This window comes from Populus nigra, chromosome 14 (assembly GCF_951802175.1).
Source record: "Populus nigra chromosome 14, ddPopNigr1.1, whole genome shotgun sequence".
Lineage (NCBI taxonomy): Eukaryota > Viridiplantae > Streptophyta > Magnoliopsida > Malpighiales > Salicaceae > Populus > Populus nigra.
The window spans coordinates 14,097,734-14,115,307 of record NC_084865.1 but is presented as its reverse complement, the minus strand read 5'-3'; the positions used below and the strand labels follow the sequence as shown (position 1 = coordinate 14,115,307).

At 34.9% G+C, this 17,574-nt stretch overlaps 4 protein-coding genes across 7 annotated transcripts; 2 read left to right on the top strand and 2 right to left on the bottom strand.

The window, feature by feature from the left end:
• The first annotated feature begins 452 nt into the window (after positions 1-452).
• Positions 453-4,155, top strand: LOC133672642 (peptidyl-prolyl cis-trans isomerase Pin1). Its single transcript, XM_062093115.1, has 2 exons — positions 453-966; positions 3,740-4,155. Exons 1-2 carry the CDS (start codon positions 723-725, stop codon positions 3,862-3,864), a joined length of 369 nt encoding a protein of 122 aa, XP_061949099.1. The 5' UTR covers positions 453-722; the 3' UTR covers positions 3,865-4,155.
• Positions 4,156-5,724: 1,569 nt separating this feature from the next.
• On the top strand, positions 5,725-6,343 carry LOC133672495 (histone H4). The gene has a single exon (XM_062092932.1). It carries the CDS (start codon positions 5,887-5,889, stop codon positions 6,196-6,198), a length of 312 nt encoding a protein of 103 aa, XP_061948916.1. The 5' UTR covers positions 5,725-5,886; the 3' UTR covers positions 6,199-6,343.
• Positions 6,344-7,677: 1,334 nt separating this feature from the next.
• Positions 7,678-12,193, bottom strand: LOC133672489 (zinc finger CCCH domain-containing protein 6-like). Of its 4 annotated transcripts, none has more exons than XM_062092920.1 (4): positions 11,774-12,193; positions 9,557-9,766; positions 9,251-9,375; positions 7,678-9,171 (listed from the first exon to the last, which is right to left on the bottom strand). In XM_062092920.1, exons 1-4 carry the CDS (start codon positions 11,831-11,833, stop codon positions 7,893-7,895), a joined length of 1,674 nt encoding a protein of 557 aa, XP_061948904.1. In that variant the 5' UTR covers positions 11,834-12,193; the 3' UTR covers positions 7,678-7,892. The 4 variants fall into 4 exon arrangements, with proteins under 4 accessions (XP_061948904.1, XP_061948905.1, XP_061948906.1 ...); XM_062092921.1 differs by having other exon boundaries at positions 9,557-11,609; positions 11,774-12,192; XM_062092922.1 differs by having other exon boundaries at positions 9,557-11,211; positions 11,774-12,192.
• A 3,591-nt stretch (positions 12,194-15,784) lies between these two features.
• Positions 15,785-17,367, bottom strand: LOC133672490 (UPF0481 protein At3g47200-like). The gene has a single exon (XM_062092925.1). The coding sequence runs from the start codon at positions 17,197-17,199 to the stop codon at positions 15,841-15,843; it is 1,359 nt and encodes a 452-aa protein (XP_061948909.1). The 5' UTR covers positions 17,200-17,367; the 3' UTR covers positions 15,785-15,840.
• Between the last annotated feature and the right edge of the window lie 207 nt (positions 17,368-17,574).

Genomic DNA, 17,574 nt, shown 5'->3' with positions numbered 1-17,574 from the left:
CAGAGACTAGTCTGTCCAGTGTTTGCTTAGACCCTGTTTGAATTTGATATTTTTTATTCCTTTTGATTTTGGATGTTAATATTAAAAATAAATAAATAAATCTTAAAAAATAAAAAACAATTTCTATTACACTTGCAAACACCATTTAATTTTTCTTATCGGAGCCGATACCGCATATTTTTCCTTTCCAATCATGGACAAGAGAATTCTGTCGACGACAATCAAATACAATCCACGGTCCAACCTAGTCCCAACTCGACATCCAAGAAATAGTATCATCGTAGGCCCAGCCCATGTACCACTAGACGGCCCATTTCCTCATTCACTACACTAATTTTACATTAAAGGAAACCTTTTATTTTTATAATAAATTAAGCTAGCTTATCAATTTATTAATTAACAGTATTTTATTAAAGTTAACCTAATTAACGTGTCTCAAAAGACATCCCTTACATTAGGCAAAAGCTAGAAGATAACCTATGACATCAAAGCCACAAGGCACTATAAACCCAAGACGGATATAAAGAGAAAAAACCCTACAAAGAAGAAAAAGCACTGCTCTCACACACAAAATCAAACTCAAAAGAGCAGCAAAAATAGATTCAGATCGAAAGAGAAAGAAAGATTCGATCTCACAAGAAGATCGAAACCGAGCACAACCATCCAAGCCAAAGCACAAAGAAACCCACAAAGAGAGTGAAAAGCACAAAAAGAGACCTAAAATGGCATCATCTGCATCAGGGACTCAAGTTCGAGCATCACACATCCTAATAAAACACGAGGGTTCAAGAAGGAAGGCATCATGGAAAGACCCAGAAGGTCGTGTGATCAAAAACACGACAAGGGATAGTGCTATTTCTGAACTCAAAGCAATTAGAGAGGATATTGTTTCTGGCAAAGCTAAGTTTGAGGATGTCGCTTCTAGAATCTCTGATTGTAGCTCTGCTAAACGTGGCGGCGATCTCGGTTAGTTCTTTTTCGTGGTTTTTTTTTTGTTTTTTTTTGCAAGATATTTTTTTGGGTTGCTTTACTTTTAGTTATTGAATGAATTGTAATTTGGAGATTTTAGCTCTTAGGGGTGTTGTGGTTAGATTAGGAAAGATTAAGGTGAGGTTTAGTCATTGTGATTTGTTGCTGAAACCTGTGTGATGCTTGCAATTAGTGTTGGAACTGAGTGGGGATGTTTCTTTGGCTTTAAGTTTGGAATATCTGTGTGTTGTTTGATGGGATATAAAATTTTTTGTTTCTATTGGGTATGTATGAAATGGGTAGTGGTTATTTTCTTGGTTAGTGCTAGTTGGTGAATTTGATTTTACTCGAAGATTAAGTACGGTGAGGTTATAGGAATTTAGTGTTCCGAGGTGAAAATTATTTGGTGGTGACATTAGTTACCGGGACCAATTTTTGTATTCTGCAGTCAGTGAAATTAGTTACTCGGGCCAATTTTGTGCTATGCTGTTATTAAAGTGCTTAACTCCTTGCTTTTGACGGTAGAAATGTTTGATATAGAAAATCAAGTCTCTACACCACTGATGTAATAGGTGGTAATTATGGATATGTTAAATGGCTGATAGTTGAATTTTGTGCTTGTATGTACCTTTGGTAAAGGCTGGATTAAGCAAGATGATCCAACACTTGTTCACTTGTGGAGCTACTATGATTCCTTTTGAGAAATTTGTTAATCGTTTTGCTTTATGACACACTCTTTATTAAAAATGAACATAATTTGAAACAAATTGAGTCAATATTCATGCACTTTTGTTCAAAGCATCCATGGGATTGCTTTTGCATCAACATAGTTGAGATAGCTAATGATGAGGCGATCAATTTAATAGATGATAATGAGGGAAGTACTTGATGAAATGTCTGGAAAGAGTACAATGCTTTCATTGTTGACCTTTATAGCTCATGCTTCGTGATTACTTTAAGGTGTCATCAAACCTACATGCGTTCTGCAGAATAGCATGTGCTTTGTATTTTGATTCTTTCTTTGCGTGATAATGGCTTATGTTGCTTAACATACTGGATAAATTCATGAACTGGTCTCCAGAGACCTATTTCTCAACATTTGCAAGCATTCCATGTTTTCATTCTTCCTTTTTCTCAAGTATCTGAACCTGGAGTTCACCTCTTTGGTGTTTTAATTCAATTACGTTATTGTTTTTATATGATGGTTTTGGAAAAATCAGGGAAAGGATTAAGAGAGAACCTTAAAGCAAAGAATATGTACTAGGTTCTTAATATATTTCTTTCAGGACATTTGATCTACTTTCTACTAAACTAGAACTCCGCTCAATCCCAAAAGAAATCTAAGCCTTAATACCAAATTAGTTCTGCATTTGTTGTGAGATGAGTGACATTAAGCTTGTGCATATGTGACAGAACATAGTAAAATAAAATTTGTTTACACTGACACTTTATAGGAGGCTGCATAAACAATTTCAAAGAAATTGAACCAAGAAGGCTGTTCTTCTGTTTGACTTACAGCATCTATGGAATTGCTGTTGCATTAACACATTTGAGATAACTAGATATGAACTTTTAAATTCAATAAATGAGAACAAGAATTGCTTGGTAATAGAAGTCTTCAAATACTATGATGCGTTTACAATGAGAGCATACCTCTAAGCTTGTTGCTTGTAGTTGCCTTTAAATTTTATTAAATGATGTATTTTTTGGGAACACATGCTCACCTCTTGATATGTTATGTAGCTCACAGTTTTAGATTGATAGATTCCTGGTTTAGCCATGATTAGTTAGGTGTGACCATGTTTTTTTTAGCCACATTTTCTTTCTCTTTCCTGCCTTCTAGGAGCAGAACCAGAAGTTCATCTCTGTTGTGGTAATTATGTGTTACCTTGCTCTTAGTACACCGTTGCTGTTGTCAGTATTAATTTGATTAGGTTAGGTTAATAAAATTTGTGTATTTGATAAACTATCTAGTGTACAAGGGTAAATGCCTCCTTTTGCCACTATACTCTTGTTTTTTGTAAGATTTTTGCCTGTGCACAAGTTTATTTGTATGGATTCTGTCCTTTTTACTTGTGATTCTGTTAAGGACTGTCTTTTTGTCTAATTCTGTTAGTTTGAGTGCCACATGGTGGTCAATCATTCACTGAACTATGAGAAAATGATGACGTGTGGAATTTTATAAAAGAGGCAAAAAAAAAAAAAAAGCAAAAAGAAAGAAAAGAACAAAAAGAAACATGTTTTCTTAAATTATTAGAACCTAATCCATAAAAAACAATTCAGTTTCTTCTTTTTAAACCAAAGAACGACCTTTAATTAAGACAGACGAGGAGTTCTACTAGATAATCAATGCATTTCTCCTCAGTCATCCATCTTCTACCAAACTCAAAGCTTTAACTCCACCCCGCCCAATTAAGCTTTTGTTCAGGTTTATGGTGGCTAGGTAACCACCAGTGTCCAAATGGATACAAGATCATCATATCAAATTTGTTGAAACCAGCTTGATGTATTTGCGACCTTAGCAACATGTGCGTGCGGGCATGTCTGATGAGAACAAAGCTAAGAGAGTTTTATACTTTGTCGGGAAGCCGCATAATCTTCAAGATGTGATCTTTGCTATATTATTGCCTCCTGGCCTTTGTAAACATAATTGCTGATATTTTAGTTTCAACTTAGATTCTGCCTGTTTTGGTTATATATAGTTTTATCTGTATCATCTCATCATCAAATGTATTGGTCTAAATAAAACTCCATGTTAATATTTCTACAGGGCCCTTTGGTCGAGGCCAGATGCAGAAGCCTTTTGAAGAGACTACCTTCTCTCTTAAGGTTGGTGAGATAAGTGACATAGTGGATACTGACAGTGGAGTTCACATCATCTTGAGGACTGGCTAATCATGCAGGGAGATCATGGCGTGTATTGAACAAATATTCGATGTACTTTGCAAACATAATCAAGCATTTACAGGATTGGTTTTGCTTTCATTTAATTCCACAATGATCACATAGTGGTCCTACCTGTTTGGTCATTCTTATTGTGTTGAATTGGTTCTTGACTCATTAAGGCATCATACCCTGACTCAGTTCAGGCTCGTGTGCTTGGGATTGTATTCCTTCTGAATGACTTCTGGGCGTGCTTTGGGTGAAATTTAACAGACTCTCTAATAATAGCTTCATTGGAATGAATGGATCCCACAAATAATTTTATATTTAACGAGCCGTTAGTTCATGCCCTGAGTAGAGGTTCTCAACAAGAAAGACATGGATAAATAGCAGTAAAAGATTGCAGTGGTTACAATAATTCTGGTCTTGTTTCTGTCGAAGGACCGCTTGGCCTTCCAATGCTAAATTATCACTTAAACGAGTCTTATTCTGCTGGTTATACTGTGCTTGTTAATCATCCTCTTGGCCCTCTATTGCTAAATTAACAATTCAGGGGTTATTATTATCGTGTAGAGCCTCTACTTATGTTTATAATGATGTGATTTTATTTTATTTTATTTAATTTTTGCAACGAAACTTAAAAGTTGATAGTGTACTAATAAATAATAATAATTTTTTATTGATTCAAATGAAAGGCTGAGACAGAAAGCTAAATAAAGATGTATATTAAGGCATTTGATATGGGAAGCTTTCTAATTTTTTAATTTAATTATATAATAATAAATTTGTTTTTTTAATTAAAAAATAATTTAAACTCGTTGAAAAAAATTATAGTATAATTATGCTACCACTATACCATGCACTATTTAAAAAAGCTACAAATAGAAGAAAAGAAACAAACGGGCTTAGTTCTGTATTGTTCGTTAACGTTTTTTCCTTTTTTTTAGGAAGTAAGACTAGCTTTCAACGACTTGCATGTTGAACTTCTCATTAAAAAAAAAAAACTCTATTTAAAATGCTACTTAGCTGAAATCACTAATTTTTTGAGTGTAAAAATACCTTCTTTTTTTTTAACAGCACAGTACGCTAGCATATAGTAGAATAAAAAGCATAATGAAGCTGAAAAAATGAAAATTTAAATGGAGTTTTTATTTTTATTTTTTTTCCTTTCATAACATGGTTTTAAAAACTGAAATAATAGTAAAAAATTTTTGAGAGGTATGACTTAATTGGTCAGGTTTTAAATTTGCTTCTTAGAGACTATCAGTTTGAGTCTCGTAAATCTCAGGGCTGCTGGAGGCTTATATAATTGTTAACTTCAGGAGACATGAGATTAGTTGATGTGCGCGCAAGCTAACCCAAATACTCACGTTAATAAAAAAAAATAAAGAAAAAAATTAACTTGAATTGGTACAATTAAAAATTTAAATTGACTTTTAACTCAGTTAAAACCATATAAAAAAATTAGTTTTTTTTATAATTTTTTTTCTTGATATTTAAATTAATCATCTTAATAAGCAATCCAATCCTTATCCTAAATCAAGTTTTAAAACGTCTCATTTAAGTGTCGGAACAGCACAATTGAACGAGGGGATGCTTACATAGATAATCTAAGGAGGCAAAACTCCACGCTGGCAATCCTATATCCTGTTTATCCCCGTATCCGTTAGATCGATTCGAACAAACGGTTATTACAAAAGCACCCGCTTGACGCGGATTAAACCATGGATAGAACATCATCCTACGGATGTTACAAAAAGAAGGCAGCCATGCTGGCAATCTCAGGCATCCTTTAAACCTCGTTAAAACATCCGTCAGATGATAACCAACCAACGGTGGATATTAAACCACCAAAAACTCAAATCTGCTCTCCGCCAAAACAACTGCCTCTTTCTGAAGAGCTCTGCCTCGTATAAATACCCGGCCAAACCTCTCTATGAAAATCACCATTCAAGCCCATAAAAAAAGAGAAAAGGCTCTGCCCTATTTGATTTTCCGAGAAAATACTCAAGTTTTGCAGGAAAGTTTGCGAGGATGTCGGGAAGAGGAAAGGGCGGAAAGGGGCTGGGAAAGGGAGGTGCAAAGAGGCACAGGAAGGTGTTGAGAGATAACATCCAAGGAATCACAAAGCCAGCAATTAGAAGGCTAGCAAGAAGAGGAGGTGTGAAGAGAATTAGTGGGCTGATTTACGAGGAAACTAGAGGGGTTTTGAAGATCTTCCTTGAGAACGTGATTCGTGATGCTGTTACTTATACAGAGCATGCCAGAAGAAAGACTGTCACCGCAATGGATGTTGTCTATGCTCTTAAGAGGCAAGGTCGTACTTTGTATGGGTTTGGGGGTTAGGATTTATCGGGTATTCTATTTTGCTTGTATTGATTTCCTTTGCTTAGGAATTTAGATATCTTCTATGGGCTGGAATTGAAAAATAGGATCTGTAATTGAAACAATTTGTCAATCCTGATTCAGCTGTTGCCATTTTAGGCCAAAATTGCTTGCTTCATTTTAATTCTTTTTGGACTTGATGCTACAAAAAGCTCCGATAAGTGGTTTCTTTTGAGATTTGAGAAATTGGGCTCCGAGGGTTTATGAGAAAGAATCAACAATTCTTTGGCCTGACATAAAAGAGTCATTGGTGTAGTGTAGTCAAGCTGCTCGATGTTTGGTCTGTGAATGGTTTTGATTGAAGAAGGTCCGGTGTGTTTGGGCATGGAGGGATACGCCCGCACGCCTTTCATTTTTTTTTTTGGTCTTTTTTGAGAAAAAATAATAGAAAAGGGGAAAAGGCAAAGAAGAGACCAGATGTTGACTTTCAGTTTGGAGAAGATTTAAGGGTTTGTTCATTAACACAACATTTTTCATTTTCAGTTTTTTTTTTTTATAAAGAATCAGAAAACAAGTTTATTTTTAATTTTTTTAATATTTTTCCAACCAAAGAAACTGGAAAAGATGTTCATATTACACTGTTTTTTATTTGGAAATAGAAATCATGGTGGTTTTTTTTTCCCCTCCCCATCTATTTTGATTTATGGGTTTTTGTTGTTTGGTGATTTTGCTAGTTAGGTTTTAATTTGTTTAGTTTTGATTTTGAGTTTGATACTAGATTTTGTAGTACGTGTTTAGTATTATTTTAGCTTTTATATGATTTAAAAAAATAAGTTTTAGGAAAAAATTGCGGTTTTAAAAATTATATGTTTATGATTTTAAAAAATATATGTTTAGCTAAAATTATTAATTATTATGTTATGAATTTTTATAAGTAAAATAAATAAAAAATATGTTTTTATAAAAAAATAAATTATTTTAACTTTTTATAAAACTAAAGTTTGAAAAACAATTATATCTAGTATAAAAAATATAAATTATTTAAATAATTAAATAATTTTTTCTATATAGTTCAATAAAAAATAGAAACTATTACAATATTAAATTTTTTTAGTATATTAGAGTCTTATTTGTTTTATAAAAAATAATTTTCTAAATTGTTATATATTTGTTTATTATTATGAAAGTTGATCAATGAAATTTTTTTTGTTTGGAGAAAAAATTAGCTTGTTTTTTAAGAATTTTATTTTATTTTATGGAAAATATTTTTAAAAAAGTAGGTCTTATAAATATAACCTTCAAACTCGGGTGTTTTTTTTTAATTAAAAAAAATATTCTTTTAAGAATTTTTTATTTTCACCCACAACCAATGTTATTTCAACATTTAAAAAAAAAAATAAAACTCAAGTAAAAACGCTAAATCTAGGCTTTGAGCCAAGTCGATCTCTCAATAGGTCTTATACCATGTACATGTCATAGATGCAGTGGTTGATGTGAGAATTAATTGCAAAACCCATCTGATTTGATAAATAAATAAATAAAGGAAAATCCATTTGGCGATGCCAGGCCATTAGCTCATTTTCTTTTCTTGACAAAACCAATACCTCTTACACCCACCCTGTACAACATCAACAGCAAAATCGTGATCAGAATTGATTTACCGGTTTAAGTTCTCGTGTTCATAGCTCTGGTCCAAGTTAATGCGAAGGGCCAGGTCAAGTCCTCCCGGCAGTGATTTCCCCACTAAATTTCATTCTCTTTGTGACTTGGAGCTTCGAATCACCACTACCAGTCTGAAACTGGAATGACATATCATGCTGGAAATGGCAATCAGAGCCATTCCGGCATCCCTTGGGAGTTTTAAAATATATGCAAGGCTTCTGAAACTTTGGCTTCAATTCTCTGTTTTTCGAGTTTTGTATCGATTCTGGGTTTTGAGTATGATTATAATAATGACTTCCATTATGGAATAGATTTCGATCCTTCATTTCTTTCTTTGCCGTTCCATGTTCCTTTATGAGGTTCTTAATGTAGCTCACATCCTTCACAAGGTTAGTTTTCTTTCCTGCTTGAGGAACACTGACGGGCTGTTTAGGCTTCTTAACTAGAGTGGATTTCACCAAATCAAACATTGGGTTGGAATGGATGTCTTTGAAATAAGATATTTGGGGTGTTTTTGATTCTGTAGGCACAAGGCTTGGTGTAGTTTGCATTGAATTAGACGCGGAAAACAAGTTCCCAACTGGTGGCCTAGGTGCTGAGACTTTGCCAGGTTCTTGAATGGGCACAGGAACTCCTAATCCAGTCGCTGGAACAGCATCCTGATTCATAGAGGTTCTAGTTACTGTCGTTTGTACCTGACTAAGTTGATGGTGCAATCTTCCATCATAAGGCATTGATGGAAAATGCACTGCGGGTTTTGGACAGGGTATGGGAATCTGACCCATTGGCTTTGACCAGGGCAACTCCTCACTAGGTAGGTGCTGCATGTTTCCATTAGCAGGGGATGGTGCTGAAACCATGGCAGGTTTTGCATACAATGGGGACCTGGAACTGGAAACTGGCCTAGATGTAACAGGAGGTGTTTGATTGCCACTGATAAGTTTGTCAACCATTTTTGGGTCGCTAAAGATTTTAACAAGTAGATCAGTGTCAATCAAGCCTCCCTGCTCCTTGCTTTTCATGATAGCAGTAACAGCAGCAGAAGCTGCTGTGATTGGATGAGTACCTGCATCAGGTAATCTTCCAAGTTCTGGTTTTTGACTTGCAGGTGGATTTAGAGCAGGGGTGTTGCACTTTGAAGAGTTCAGGATTCCAGATGACAATAAAACTGGAGGCAATGCTGGTGACAGGGAAGTTGTGGGGTTTTTTAGTGGTTCTGTCAAAGCAGCTGGCATTTCTGCAGCTTCCTCTTCTTCAACAGGAATGAGAGGGATAATTGGAGTGAGGCTATCATCATAATTTTCCTCTTCCACGTCTAAAGAAACAGCAGGGCTACACAGAAAAGAATGTGAGGCCTAGTCAGATGAAGATGCTTTACAGAATCTTGGTCTGCAAAAATAAGAAATTTTACCTGGGAGGAACAGAAGAAGGGCGTGGATAAACTGCTTCAAGAACTCTCATTTCCCTCAGTTTTTGAGCCTCTGACTCCTGGCTTTCTTCTCCATCCATGACACGCCAGTTGTAATTCACAACAAACTGTTTTCAGACGAGAAAAGCCAGCAGTTGGGGTTTTAATAATTCAATCACTTGACACCACATTCTACATCCTAAAGGTCTAATGACATTAAGTTATCACATCACGATGTCACCACATGGTGCATAAGAAACAGCATATTTATGCAAGTAGAAGGGAAAATAACCGAGAAAATCTGCTTACGTTTGGTGGGCACTTCCATTGAACCCTAGGAATGCAGGATAATTCCTTTATACATGGATTCAAAAAGCGAGTGCCTTCAAATCCAGGGGGAAGGTCATTCGAATCCTTACTGCTTGCAATCGGCAAAAGCCGTGATGCATTTTTCTGAAGAAGATCTCGGACTTGTCCTCCAACTTCTGAAGGACAATCCTCGGATAGAAACAGCCTCACCTATTAAACATCAGAAACAGGTCCATAACAAGAAATAAATACCCAGTAACATTTAGAAACCCTTACATTAACATAAAAGGGAATCATCTAGGGGCACTCAAAAAACTGAGAGCAAGATAAACTGCTTAAAAATTAGTTAGAAGACTGCAGACAGCTATCAACTCAATCAGCACAAGTAAAAACTAGGGCACCAGTAAATTCTCAAACGACTATGATATGACCTAGAAAAGAACACTGTCATGGTGAAAATCTAATTGTCAACAAAAGCATTATGGCAGTGTGAGCAAGCAACGTTCATACAAATCCAAACTAAATGAACCACCTAATAAAATCGCATTAGCAACATTAGAGGGTGCTTGGCAGTATAGTAGCGGTTGCTTTTAAAATAACATTTTGTGCCGAAATGCATGCCAATGATTTTTTTTATTTTTTAAAAATCATTTTTGACTTCAACACATCAAAACGATCCAAAACGTACAAACCATATTAAATTTTAGCTAAAAAAAATATATATATATTTTTGGGATCGCGGTTTGCACCGCGTTCCCAAACATATTCTAACTTGGTTCACAAGATCCTAAATACACACTACAAACCTGGCCGCCTTTTCACCCAAATCAACTCCTGCTATTTTGACAAATGAGCACACTCAACTATGAAAACATAAACATAAATGACTCAATGCATCAGACAATCAATTCCAGATTATATTGTTTGCAGTTCTTCTCTCATACTATAATTGAAAAATCATAGATCAGAAATCAAATTTCCAGCAACTAATCCACTTATATATTAAGAGCATTTTAAAAAGGTTCCACACCTCCAAATATTTCCAATGGTCCTATGAAGCATCTCAATGGTGCTTGCTAATGATCTACATGAAAATTCAATTCAGATTCAAATGGTGCAAATGAGTGAGCAATTTGTAGATCAAAGAAAGGACTTTGGTTAAGGACTTCAGACACAGTGCCCAACTACATCAATAATTGATGAGAGGAACAATATTTACCCCTCCAGATGCAAAAGGTAGTCTTCATCTCCACTTGCAACCTAAAATTATTGGTTTTATGGTACACTCTTCCCATGCACTACAAACTATCAGGACAGAAAGAGATTCTGATGCAATCATGCAAAACCAATTTCTACAAGGAGAAGTTTAGGACAACTGATTCTTACAGCCTATACCAAATTACAGACATGAACTTGTACATTGGAAAGGCCCTCCAAATGTGTTGATTATAATAATTTGACATTAGCTTACAGGAAACACCAATAGAATCCATTTTGAACTCAAAACTAAAACCTTATCAAACATGCCGTGATGAATCACTAAGCAAAAGAGCTGAAACATATATTCAAACCAAAGTACAGAAAAGGAGAGCTCGAGTATTTCCACATTCTCTTTTACCATTTCATCATGTTAAAGCTGACTGGATCATTGTCATCTGTCCGTGCCGAAGTGCAGAATAAGCATTTAATTTTAGGACGGATAAACAATCTGAGAGATCAAAAAAATAAATTCTTGTCTCCTAGAACAATTATTTACCTATCATCTTTGTTTCTTCCTAATAAGTCAAGTGTGTTTTATGGCTAGCAGGATTACTTAACTAACCATCCTCTCCTTTTCCAGTTCTTATGCATTTTTCTTCATTTCTTTTCAACAAAGTTTGTATCTTTTATCACATGAAAGACTACAATTAAAGCCATTTTTTTGGATTCTGACACAAGATTGTGTACTTCAACTGAGTGCTTGAAGGGGATATAGCATCAAAGAACAGTTCTTCAAGCAACTCCCTTCCTCTAATGCTGCAATCAGATCCACTACCCTTAATTCCTTCATGGGCTGTATCATCAGATCCCCATTAAAGCAGATCATTACCTCATTAATTAATTAAGATAACACTATTACACACATCCAGATATTAATCGCTTGCTGTATCAGATTTAAATTTGGACTCTTTGAGAAATGAAGGAAGAAAAAGATTAATAAAATAATTACAGGTATACCTGACAAAGATAAAGACCTGGTGCCCACGAAACCCTGTTTGATTTCCTCGATCGCTTCATATCACTAAATCTAAAATCCTTCTCTCTTCAAATCAAATCAAATTTTATCAACTATTTTTCGATTTCAGTAATAGTAACTGAAACAGTTTAATCAGATTTTTTTTTTCAGATTTCAAAAACAAATAGTCCAACACGTCGATATTTTTTTGAACAAATTCTCTGATGATTTTCGCGAAAGAAGAAGATATATATATATATAAGGAAGCGGGAGAGGGGGAGAGGGGGAGAGGGGATGGATGTAAGGAGGAATCAACCCGCCAGAGAGGACGATGCTAATCGGTCCGGGCTTGGGGCTTGGTCTGGACTAGCTTACTTTTTTTAACCTAATTAGATGGTAGACCAAGGCAAGTCTAGGATAACGGAGCAGCCAAGTTAACATAAATTAACTCTATTTTATTTTATTTTATTTTATTTTAAAAAATTAATAGGTTTTAATTGGTTTTTCTCGAACAGAACAAATTTTAAGACCATGTTACACTAGCCCCTTTTTTTATTATTATTATTATTAAAACCCTATTTATAACTATTTTCTTTTTGAAAGATTAGACATCGCATATAAAGTTGGCAAGTGGTGATGAGTTGGTGGCTAATAATTGGTCCACCTGTCTGCTCTTATCTATTCTTTTGTTTGATTTTGACTTTCCGAATTTATTAATAATCGCCACCTATCTTTATTCTAGGCTTACCCCACACGTCGGAATTTTATTCTTGCCTTGTTAATACTCAATTATGTGAAAGCTAATTACTCTTGTTAAACTAAGTATTATGATAATAATCGTATGTGAACCCCAACTTGAAGTTATGCTCTTGAGTTGACAGTCATTAAAGTATATTTTGGAGAGTTAATTATACTTTAATCTTTGTTGTTTATCAAAAGTAATCAATTGTTTCCATTGTAGCCTTGATTTAGTATTTTTATTCTTTTTTAAAAATTATATAAGTATCCAGTGATTGATTCGAGATTTATAAAACTTAAAACGGTAATTTATAAGAAACAAACTTAAAATCTAACTAGTTGAGTTGCATCCTTTAGAGCTAATTCAATCAAATTCTTATGATTTGAATAAGTAGTTTTTTCAAATTATTTTTCTTAATATTTTCTTTTTATTTTCCTAGTATAACTTAAAATCAAAATCAATTCAACATGGAAAAGGGTCAAGAGAATCACAATTACATTTTGATAATTATTTTTATATATTTTCTTTCCAATAAAGCTCCTTGACCGACCGGGTACATGAGCATTGAGTGAGGCGTCACTTGGGGGAGAATTTTCCTTAAACAAGGTCGTAATTGGAGGCCTAATTGTGATTTCCAACTTGGACGGTTCATTTCCGAGAGCTTTCTTAGACTGAAAAAATCATGCTAGACCATCAGAAGCCCAATCCCCGAGCCTGGAAATTTAACTTCAGGCCCTGCTGTGGCTGAGTTCTTGATCGGATTTGATGCTAATTTCTTCTAAGATTGAGATAGCAACACTGAATTATGTGTTTTCCTCGCATATGGAAAAGCTTATGGATATTTGAAGACCATGATTTATCATTAATTATGTATTGGGCCAGCTAATGAGCCTGACACTATAAACTGACTCAATCATCATGAGCCTATCACTATATTAGGTACAAGCATCATGAGACTGGCGCTGTGAGACTGGCATCCTCCCAGGCGCAACAATTCCTTGAACTTTTTTTTTCTAAAAAATGTGTATAGTGCTTTGAATATTCACAATATTACATTAAACATATGGTACGGATTGAAGCAATCGAGATGTGAAAGAATCGAGGATCAAATGATTTTAGTTACCATATACATCCATGCTAATTACCATGATAAATAAAGAGGAATTTGAACGTTCTACATCCAAAGTTAAAGAATCAAGTCGATAATTTACGATCTGTCTTCCTCCACCTTGACAACCCCTCCTCCCCCTTGTACGGTCCTTATTTTGAAACGCTCAAGCTTTCGTGACAATTTTTTTATTGTTGATCCTTCAACACTGCGCCGTGAGCTTGAATCCACCTTCAAGTCTCTTGACACGTCTCTATGAACATCAAACTTCTCTAAATTCACCTTGTTTTTGAAACGCTCAAGCTTACGTGACAATTTTTCTACTGTTGATCCTTCTTCACTGCGCCGTGAGCTTGAATCCATCTTAAAGTCTCTTGACACGTCTCTGTGAACATCAAACTTCTCTAAATTCAACTGGTTTTTGATTTTCTGAGGAAGTTTTTCATACAGTTCCAAGATGGCTCCCCAGAGTTCCTCCCGTGTTTCTTTTTCTTCACGGGCCTCCATTGTGGTTGCAGGTGCATGCTGGTCTGCTGATCTCTCTTCAGGACCGCAAGTTTGTCGTCCCATAGTGTCTGAAATCACAGTACTGAATGAGGTTTGATCAGGCTGTGATGAGTAGTACTGCTGGTAGTAGCTGTTAGAGGGTCTTGCTGGCCGAGGAAAATCAATCGTCTTGTATGGTGTGATTGGAAGGTATTGGGATGGCCCTGCTAGCATATATACTGCATGGTAAGGGGTTCTGATTCCTAGTAGGACCCGGTCGGCATTTCATTGGTCAACGTTTTTAACTCTGAAATAGAGTGAAATAATCAAACAAGAAGAAATGGTCATCATATTTTTAATTCAGTTTGACTTTTAATTTTTTGAAAATAATACTTGAAACAATGAATTTTAGAGTGGCTCATAACTGAGACCGAGTCATAGACCGAACCTATTTCGTACAAAAATGAGGGATTGAAGTGGTGATCTTGCCTAAGTTTCTTCATTACATTTCTTTAGACAGTCTTTATGACTTTTCTCCTGCAGTGAAGTGGCACCGGCTTACAACGGGAATTCGTTGGGCGACAGCAGAACCTTGAAGAGTCAATGAACTTAATTGAAGACCTCCTGCCTATCACGTAACATATGATCGATCAGTACTATTTCTTTTTTTTTTTTTTTTTTTTTTGTACTATTTCTTATTTATTCATATCGATGGACCTAATTGCTAGCATTTTATCCCATGTGATTGCTGCCACGTACAGTCGAAACCATTTATTTACAAAAAGAAGTTGTTTGTGCTGATATGAAAAGTAAGATGTCTCTGATTGATTTTTTAATTCCGGCTTCAATGATTACGACACAGGTTTTGAAGATGCTGATATTGCAGTTGTGGTGGTTTTTTTTTTAAATAAAATATTTATAAATTATATTTTTAACAGTTAAAAAATATGTTTTTTATCCAAACATACACTTAACTTAATTTTATTTATTTTAATATATCACAACAACATTGTTTTTATTACATAAACAATCAATGAGCTGCAAATGATTTTTTTAATTTTTTTAAATCTAGATCCAAAATATATGTGGCCAGATTTTAATACTATGGTAAAGTAAAAAGCCATTAAAAGTAATGTGAAAAAAATAAAAGTGCACAACTCTTTAACCATGTGGGTTAAGTGCTATCTGGTTTGATTTTATGTTAAGTTATTAAATTTAATTTAATTCTTAACTCGGTTTAAGATTTTATATATAAATTAATTGAGTTATTTAAATGATATCATTTTATTTTAAAAAAAATAATTGAAACAATATTATTTGTTTTAAAAATAATTCTTAAATGTTTTATTCCAAGTTAATCTTTAAAACTTGACCGAAATATCTCTTTGAACCAAGACTAATAACTATGATTTTATATTTTTAAGTGGTGTAATTTAATTAATCAGGTTTTAAATTTACTTCTTAAAATTTATAAGTTTGAATCTCATAAATTTTAAAATTATTAAAAATTTATATAATTATTAATTTTAAATTTCATAGACACGGTAAAAAAAATTTTGATTTTATGAATTATGCTGAAAGATCAACTTGAACGTCGTGGCGGAGCCCTTGTGATCATTGACCTTTCAGTGAAATAGTTGGAATAAGAAAAAGAAAACAAAAAACTTTACAATGTATCAATTATAATAATGTATCCTCTTTAAGCTACCAGAGGATTTATGTTATACATAGAGGGTTTATGTTTTGTAAGTGCCATAAACAGTGTAGAAGGTTTGAGCCACTGTAAGGAGCAGGATAATCAAGGCAGCCATTGCTGATATAAAAGACCAAGGAGTGCTAAAATAAGTAAACTTGAAGCTTGCCCACTGCAAATGCCATCTGTTCTTGTAGTATTGGTGAACATCACTGAACATCTCGGACAAATAACACCTTTCGATATCAAATGCTACTTCCTTGCCCAAATCATTGACGAATCTTGCAACTTCTGAATCAGTGCCAAAGTAATTCTCAATAATATTGCAGTCACACAGATACTCTACGTCTTTAATGGTGTTGATCAGGCAGTCTAGAAGAGTTGCATAGGTCGTGAAATGAATGGAAGAACCACTGTGACACTGCTCGAATGCTACACAGTTAAGCAAAAAAGAACTCATGGTATCATCAATGGTTATGGTAGGCATTTCTATCACCCCGTTCTTGAATTTCACCACCAAGAAACTATCCGCAGGATACCCTTGACGGAGCTTAATTCCAGCACGGCGAAGTTTGGATACAGATTGGATCATGGGAGTCGATGTGTCCACGCAGCGTGGCTGGGCTTGCTCAGAATCTATGAAACTTGAACGAACTAAATCAAGTAGATGTTTGGCTTTGCCATTATTATGCCTAGCAATAATATAATCTGGTCTTTGCAATGCATTATTGAAGAAATCCAAAGCAAGCTTGCTCAAAGAAGGGCCAGATTCTTCTCCAGGCGTTCTTGTTATCTCAAATAAACACTCAAGAACAAAGAAAGGAATTTGGTTCTCAAGTCTAAGTAAGTCCCTGTAAAAAAATGGTATGATCCACGCCACGGTAACAATGGGATCGTCGGCCTCAAATCCAACTATTTCTCCAACTTTACGAAACAATTCTATAATAAAAACACCATCAAGAACCATCATTTCAACAAATTCACAAGTGTCAAGATGGATAATTTGCGAGTAACACTCTCTTGCCTTCATTTCTAGCGGCTGTATCGCCCTCAACAAGACTTCTAAGTCCAAACCGTTGTTCTGTGTCCTGGAGAGCATAGACCCTAAATACCCCCACTTGTGCTCTTCAATCATCCTAAGATGCGCCTCACCATGATGATAAGGCCCTATTGAGACTATATGAGGTTGGTAGGACTTACCGTTGATATCAATGAATCTTTGGGGGACTTTAAAGATGCAACATGAACTGTTAGCGGCTGCTTTTGTCAGTAACCGTGGTGGATCGGAGATTTTTTGGCGCATCAAGTTCAGGCGATACTTGTTCACCCCCCAGATTTTTGTGGCATGATTGGCTTCTTCATCTTCTACCGAGTTGCTTCCCAGTTCACTAGTCTCGATCATGATTTCCTTGGGTCAATGGTCTAGAAAGTTACAAGACATGTGCAACTGATTTCCTTTCTTGACCTTGAGAACTGAGAAGATGGAGGCAAGGCAATCACAGGCGATTGCGTGGGGACAGGCTAGCAACAGCCAGATATTGACAAATATCAATACGGATTGGGAAAACCTCAAAAATGTACCTCAGCTATTGGGTTAGTATCAATTTGGCCCCTATATAATTTATATTTAGAAAATATTGTGCTTGATAACTTTATATTTTCTATTTAATTTATGAATCTCTGTATAATTATTTATTAGGATTCTAAACTTGAATTTTTAAACTTTTGTGTGATAACCTCTTTAATAAAATTCCATGTTATTTATTTTTTTTCTTTT

Coding starts and splice junctions, on each gene's coding strand:
- LOC133672642 (XM_062093115.1), top strand. CDS start 723: ATGGCATCATCTGCATCAGGGACTCAAGTTCGAGCATCACACATCCTA. Junction 967..3,739: donor TAAACGTGGCGGCGATCTCG/GTTAGTTCTTTT, acceptor ATATTTCTACAG/GGCCCTTTGGTCGAGGCCAG.
- LOC133672495 (XM_062092932.1), top strand. CDS start 5,887: ATGTCGGGAAGAGGAAAGGGCGGAAAGGGGCTGGGAAAGGGAGGTGCA.
- LOC133672489 (XM_062092920.1), bottom strand. CDS start 11,833: ATGAAGCGATCGAGGAAATCAAACAGGGTTTCGTGGGCACCAGGTCTT. Junction 9,767..11,773: donor CAGGTCTTTATCTTTGTCAG/GTATACCTGTAA, acceptor GATGTTTAATAG/GTGAGGCTGTTTCTATCCGA. Junction 9,172..9,250: donor CCTTCTTCTGTTCCTCCCAG/GTAAAATTTCTT, acceptor TTTTCTGTGTAG/CCCTGCTGTTTCTTTAGACG.
- LOC133672490 (XM_062092925.1), bottom strand. CDS start 17,199: ATGATCGAGACTAGTGAACTGGGAAGCAACTCGGTAGAAGATGAAGAA.